General features: G+C 49.6%; 1 protein-coding gene across 1 annotated transcript; it reads right to left on the reverse strand.

Moving 5' to 3' along the window:
- Positions 1 to 3,770: 3,770 nt before the first annotated feature.
- On the reverse strand, positions 3,771 to 5,046 carry RNF186 (ring finger protein 186). The gene is made up of 2 exons (XM_026053695.1): positions 4,947 to 5,046; positions 3,771 to 4,744 (listed from the first exon to the last, which is right to left on the reverse strand). The coding sequence occupies exon 2, from the start codon at positions 4,672 to 4,674 to the stop codon at positions 4,213 to 4,215; it is 462 nt and encodes a 153-aa protein (XP_025909480.1). The 5' UTR covers positions 4,675 to 4,744; positions 4,947 to 5,046; the 3' UTR covers positions 3,771 to 4,212.
- Between the last annotated feature and the right edge of the window lie 2,238 nt (positions 5,047 to 7,284).

The raw sequence follows: 7,284 nt of genomic DNA on the forward strand, positions 1-7,284 counted from the left end.
AAAAGAAAACAGATGGAAACGAGGAAGCAAGGGGACAAAATGCTTTCGTTTTTTCAGCTGCTGCCTTTGCATTAGGTGAGGTCTGTCGAGGCTCAGGCTCCTCCAGCAATGTGATGCTGTGATCAGAACATACATCAGGAGGCTTTGGCCACCTGCACTGATTCTCAAATTTGTGATTCAAACAAGCAGGTAATGCTTTACACGGCAAAATCAGACATCTCCTTCAGGACATAGAGAGCTTGGGCTCCCGTTAGGCACATCACTCACATGTTAACCACAGAATTAGCATGTGGAATAAAAGCTCCACACGTGGCCTGGGATGAGCTGGGACTTCATACTGCTCCACAGAGTGCAGAGGTAGATGCACCTTTTCATCGAGCACTTCCCATTTAACTGCTCCGAATTGCAGAAAAGAAATTCCTTCTAGGCCATTGATACTTCTCACTGTTGACTTGCCTATGTATAAATGCAGTGCAAATTTGTCACCCCCCTCAAGAGTTGATGATTACTGTAACTCAGGCCTCTGTGCCAGGGAGAGACGCGTTCCCTGGACGTGTGTCTGCTGGAACCACAACTTCAGTTAACAGGTCTAACGCATCTCAGTGCATTTTCATGTAAACATCACATTCTGGCAACACAGGGGCACAAAGTCTACAGAAATAAATAATCCGACATTTTCTGTACCAACGGAGGAAAGGAAGGGCCAGATGAAGCTTCTGCAGGCAGAGCACTCAGTAGATCAGCCTTGTCTTGCATCTAGTGCAGGGCATGGGCAGCATTTGCTGAGCTGCAGACAGAGCCAGACACTTTTCTGCCCTTTCCATGAGTTTTCCAAGAAATCCGAATTGTGTTGGAGTCCCTCCAACAAAACATCCCCCTCAAAGTGGGGCTAAACTTCAAGAGAGAACAGCTCAGCTCTTGCTTTTGACCCACTGCTTTTGTTTGTCTCCTACAGACAGGCCACGTGCTTGCTTAGGCATCAACATCTTTCAAACCTCTTCTTCTGCCTAAAACGTACTGATTTACTGACCATTTTGTTCAGAAACTTTATCCAGCTCTCAAGTTCATGGGTTGTTTTTAGATCCCATGATAACGGCCTTAAGAAAAAACTTAAGAACAACAGATCTAAGATAAGAATTAATAGCATCCAGACGGCTCCAAGGCAAGAAACAGAAATAAATGATCCTCTTCTCTCCCTGATCTTTGCTTTGCTTTTAAAATGTACAGGCTTGAATCACGTCCTGGATCACAAATATGTAGCTCTGCTGTAAAAAAGTACCTGGGCATTTGACTGGGCTGCTGCCTTGCTGCCCCAGCTCGATCACATCATGTCAATGCAATAACCACAGCCTCACCTGGAAAGCCAGCTAAAAAGCAGCTAAAAAGGGGTCCAGACACAGCACAATTGCACAGTTGGATTTATTTACTGATAACATAGGGAAAGATGAGACCAGTTATGAAGTGACACCAGAGTGGCTTCTTGCACACAACTTTATTGCCCTTGCGCAACAAAAAATTCACAATGCTGAATTTTTCCACAAGTTCTGAGGCATTTCTTAGCATTTTCTTTTACATAAATCAGTGCTGTGGAGATATTCTGATCAGCGCGTGCAGCTCAAAACTTCAGTATTTCCCAATAGGTATTTGGAGGATAAAAAAAATGGGCCTGGATTTTCAGAAATTAAATGCAAAAAATTGCAACATGTGCTTTAATGATGTCAACAAGAACCATCGTAACTTGGAACTGGGAAACATAGGGTAAAATCATGCTGGTGCTGCAGTTAGAAAGAGGTTTCGTTCCTAAATCCAAAGGGGGGGGAATTGAGACAACAGTTGGACCCGTATCCAGCAGTTTTGTGTCCCTCTCAAACAAGGTCATTCTACAACCTATGGGATTTCTAAAATCTGTCACTTGAAAGAGAAATTTGTCACTTGTGGCAGTTATTTTGCGTGCAATCCCCTGTGTTTTTGTAAAAGGCGACATATCTCACCTCATGGTCCCTGCAAATCTACTACATATACTTAAATTATATCTCTATATGTTATATAGGTATAGATATAAATACATATGTATTTTACACACAAGGCAAGACGTCGGTAGGAGAAGTGTTTGAGGCACTCTTGCCTGTGAAACAAATGCAATTCAAGAGGTGCCAACACTCCTATGCTCACGCCTCAGCTCTCTCTGCCTCTTCCCTGCCAGCCTTTCCCTCCAATACCCCAATTTTCTCTTTATTTTTATTAACAGCCCCGCCGCAGGTCGCCACTCCGCGGGCCGGCCCGATGGACAGCGAGCTGCCCCAGCCCGGTCCCGCCCCGCTCCTCGGTCCCGCCCGGCCCCAGCCGCCCCCCGGGCGCAACCCGACCTGCCCCCGGCCCAGCCTTTAGGAGCAGCCGCCGCCGCCGCGCTCCCTCCTCAGGCGCCTTCCCGCCTCTTCCGCTTTCCCGCCCTTTCCGCTGCGCACTTTGCGTAGCGGCGGGCGGCTCGGCCGCGCTGCGCTCCCGTTGCCTGCGCTCCCTTGCGTAGGGCTAGGCAAGTTGCGCAGCGCCGCGCTGAGGCGGCTGCAGCCGACCGCGGGCCCGGGCTGCCCTTGGCGCTTTTATTTGCGTTTTGTTCTTCATTCAGTGGAGGTTGATGCTTGTTACGAACCCCTGCGATATCGGTCATCCTCTAGTACCGTGAAGGGGGCTTAGCAGGGAAATTGCTGTGAGCAGAAGTTCTTGGCAAAGGCTTCTGAAACTTTAGGTGAATAGTTGGCCCAATCTGCGTATTTGAAATAGCACTCTGTTCTAAGATACATGGAGTGAAAACTTTCTCTTTCCTATTTTTTTTTTTTTTAAATAATGTTGTTATATATGCACTATGCAATTAGGCTGGTGCAGCCCAAATGTATGGGAAGAAACAAAGTGTTTTCTTCCCCATGAATCTTTCTGTTATTAGGCAGAAAATAGATTTTTTTTTTCCTAGGACTTCAGGACGACGTCTTGCCCTCTTTGCCTAATTTCTTTTATCTACTGCTCAGACACTATGTGTATTTATGTACGCGGGAACTGCAGCACATCGGCTTTCTTTCTTATCAAACACAAATATTTACGACAGACCCAATCCAAAGTCTACTGAGATGGGTGGAACACTTAAAAATGTAACGAGAAGAATCTCCTGATTCCTTGCTTAGTTTTAGTTAGGCCGGAGGGTATTTTATTAGAAGTAAGTTATTATACCATTTAAATCAAATTGAGAAAAATAACAACAAGATCATTACTTCAGGTTTACTTGCCAAGTCAGTTATATGGGCTCCTTGAGGAGCTTTATCGTCTGTAGTTCCTGTTAGCGAGGGAGCTGTAAAATGTTTTGACCTGAGTTGTCAATGAGGAACAGACACGAACGTCAACGAGCAATTAACAGTATTAATCTTTAATGGATGTATTGCTTACAGAAATACTACATGGGGCATAACCGCAATTAATGAATTTCTTTCCTCCCCAGACAAGGAGTTACGGGCATCTCCAGGCCGTGCTTCAGGGAAGGATGGCAAGAAGAGAGGTGTGAGAGCGCCAGCTGAAACAGGAGTTGAGGTGAAAAGAACCAGGTCAGTGCTAAAGAACAGCAAGGGAGGGAGAGAAGTTGGAGCGTCAGCAATTTGAGAGCCTTGTCGCAGCCTGAAGATTAGCAGTGTTATTCCACCATTTGTTTTCTACATTCGTGTGTAATTTAAGATGCTGTCAACTGACATTCTCTTTTCCTGGTGCCCTCACTTCCCATACCTACTAACAACCATTTTGACCGAGATTAAAGTAATAAGCTGTGCTAAAGTGACCATCTCCCAAAGCGTATGTGTGTTAAGAGAGTAGAAAGCACAATAGCAGATAGAGATTTTTGCAGGATAACATCTGTAAGGCATTTTGGATGATGTTCTTCTGCACTCGTCCAGAGATAACAAGAACAAAGTGACAAAAGCAGAACAGCAAAATTACCTGTCTGAAGCACAAATCACAAATAGCCTGCCATTTTATGTGTTAAAAATACCACATATAAATAGTTCACTCTGTTCAGGCGGTAAAATTGAGCACTACTATGTATTGGCATTGAGTCTTAGTGGAATAAGAGCCACATTTGGTGAGGTTGTTATGGGAAAGGTTAATTCCAGAGCCGGCTTGCCGAGCACTGCTCCTCACTGGCCGTTTTGGGGTGGCAGCTCTGGGACATCGCATTCAAGCGATGGCGCTGATGTTGCTGCCCTTGTGGCAGGAGGAGAGCGAGTTCCCGCTGCAGTAGAGCTTGGGGTTGCAGCAGAGCACCAGGGACATGATCACCCCCAGCGTAAGCATAAGGCAGATGACCCATTTTATCAGCCCGGAGTACAGAAAGGGGAGGATGAGGATGGTCAGAATCACGAGAAGCAGCAAGAGCAGCACCAGTCTCTGGATGGCCAGCCTGTTGTCCGCGGGAGCGTGTTGTTCTCGGGATGGAGTGTCCTGGCTGGTTTGAATCCAGCTCTTGCTGTGCAGTCCTGTGGGAGCCATGTACATCTCCAGAGCTAAGTGAGGGCTTTCCAAGTGCTCCATGATGTCGTCTTTATCGTGAAGCGTGCGGATGAGTCCTCCTAACACGATGGTTTCTTTTCTGCACAGAGGGCAGGTGATGGTCCACGTCCTATCGTCTTTCCTGAGCATAAGCTTGAGGCAGACGGCACAGAAAGCGTGCTGGCAGGCCAGCAGCTTTGGTGCTCTGTGAACGCTGTACCTGTTGAAGCAGACCAGGCAGTCCATATCCACTGGAGATGCCTCAAGCGAACGCCTTCCAGAGCCAAGTACCCCAGGAGAGGTTGACAAGCTCGTTACGGATGTGGGTGCCTCTGTGTTTGGGCTGTCCCTTCCCGAAGCTGCTGGTTTAAAACCCCCTGTGCTGTCCCGCTCTGTGCTGGGTAGCCCCCCCATTTCTTTACCGTGCTCCTCGGTGGGTGCCAGTCCATTCCCATCGGTGGCGTTTGCCGTGAGCGCTGCTGCTGGGTGCATTCCTGGAGCGCGTCCCGCAGGGTGCTCTGGGCTGCCCTTTCCCAGCTGCGGCAATCCGGGAGCTGCTGCTTTGTTTCCCTCCCCGTCTGTAGTTTTCTCCATGGAGTAAACCTTGATGCCGGTTGCCCTCCCTGAACTGAAGGGCTGCTGAGTTTCTGGCTCCTCTTATATGCTGCTGCGTTCCAGTTGTATGGAAGATTGCTCGGTGGCACCGTTAAGTGTGTTGTGCTGCAACAGGAACGTTCCTATGAGACAGGGCCCCAGTTAATGATTAACCTCCTGGCTAAGGTATTTTACAACGGCTGATAATATTGCTGAGCAGTTCCCTTCCTGAAGCAGACCCTGGAGCATCAACAGTCTGAAACCTTGTTCGCGTTGCCATTATTACTAAATTTACTGGTATTAGATACCTTTTATCTTCCATTTTCTTGGAGTTTGCAGGCAGAATGGCTGCACTGGTGAGAGTAGCCTCTGTTGGGGGATTTTCAGCCCTTCTGAAACTGCCCAACAACATCCGTCCTCTATTTTTCTTTTTCTTTTTTGAACAGTTTCTCACTAGGGATCCCATGGAAGTAAGAAAGAAAAGGGCGGGCCGTTAATCCCCTTAAAAGCAGCCTATGTCATTTACTTGTAGCAGAGTGCGAAGCCCAGACTGCCCCTGAACGCCCGAGCTGTCCCTGCCATGTGTCCCCAGCCACAGGACAGCAGACACCTCAAGCAAATGCAACAAGAAAGGCAAGGGAGTTCAGGAGGACACAGAAAAGTGACCGGTGGATAAGGGAGGTGGGAACTTGTTCTCCTTTGGGAAGAGGCAGGTTTATTGGTAGCAGAGTGCGCAGGAGTCTGGGTGCTGCTGCAGTGCTTGTGCTCACATGGAATACGCAGCAGGTCATGGGCAGCGGGTGACGCAGGTGTTGGGAGCTTTCCATGCATCCGTTAAAAACTCGGCCAGGTGAACTGAGGCCTCCGTGTCCATTTACCCCGTCTTTCCACGGTGAGCGGGTGCAACTTCTCTGGTTTTCCAATACATCTATTGGAAATTCAAAGCTGGCTACTGATGAAGAGCTTGGGCAACTGTGGAGTAAAGGGGAAACGGAGCACGTTGCGGCTCGGAGGCCTTTGCAGAGCTGTCTGTTCCCAGGGAACAGGTTACACTTCCACACCGATGCGGGATCCATCGGGATAGTCCAGTGGATGTGCCCAGAGCAACCCGAGTTGTGTTCTCAGCACTGCTGATCGGATCCCTGTGATCTCTCCGAAAGGTTTTGTTATTGCTCTCGTTGGATCAAAGCTGTTTATTTACTGGTGTCCTGCAGCAGTGAAGATTGAGCCGGGCGTTCAGGACCCGTCTGGAGCTGGACCGTGTCTTGGTTGTGACTTTCCCCGGCTGCTCTCTTTGCTCTGGTCACCTGAGTTGACTCGAGCCCTTTATTGCTATTTAGTCAATTACCACCTCATTAATCATTTGCAACTAGTCCATAAGGGCATCCTGTTTTCCTGCTTCGGGGACATTGGCCTAAGAAGATGCATTTCTGTGGAATGTTTCTGCTCATTGTAACAGGAAAGGGATGCAAAAGAGCAGTCTTATCATTTCTGATTTACAGAATGATAATGTGTCATTCCAGCTTGTCATGGGCTTTGGAGTTTAGTAATAACATTCAAACCTGAGAAATTAATTTATTAAATTGGGAAACTGAGTTTTCTTAATGCGAAGCCGCTTGTTGTGTCAGTTGTCACCGTGAATGAACGGAGGGGTTCGTGAATGCGCGGTGACCTTTGGCGTTGCAGCAGTTCTCCTGTTAAGAGGCTGGTTTCTCTTACGGGCGTTGCTGGTGGGCTCTGAGCGGGGGTGGGCGCTGCAGCGCGTCCCGCTCGGGAGCGGCCCCCGTGCTGGGTGCTAACAAGCACCAGCTCCCGCCGGCCGAGATAAACGGGTTTAATTAATAAACGGGAAAACGTTTATTACGGTGCCGAACGAGCCCCGGGCCCGGCCGAGAGCCCCGCGCTGCTTCCGGACCCGGCCCCGCCCCGCCGGCCGCTCGCCCCGCCCCCCTCCTCTGGAGGACTGCCCCGCCCGCAGGGGCGGCCTGGCGCTGCGGTCGCGCAGGCGCTCTCGGTGGCCGCGCAGGCGCCGTGGCGGCGCTCTCGGTGGCCGCGCAGGCGCTCTCGGTGGCCGCGCAGGCGCTCTCGGTGGCCGCGCAGGCGCCGTGGCCGCGCTCTCGGTGGCCGCGCAGGCGCACTCGGTGGCCGCCGCAGGGCCGCATGTCC

Source organism: Nothoprocta perdicaria, unplaced genomic scaffold (genome assembly GCF_003342845.1).
Source record: "Nothoprocta perdicaria isolate Ctin4 unplaced genomic scaffold, notPer1 scaffold_117, whole genome shotgun sequence".
In the NCBI taxonomy this organism is placed as follows: Eukaryota; Metazoa; Chordata; class Aves; order Tinamiformes; family Tinamidae; genus Nothoprocta; species Nothoprocta perdicaria.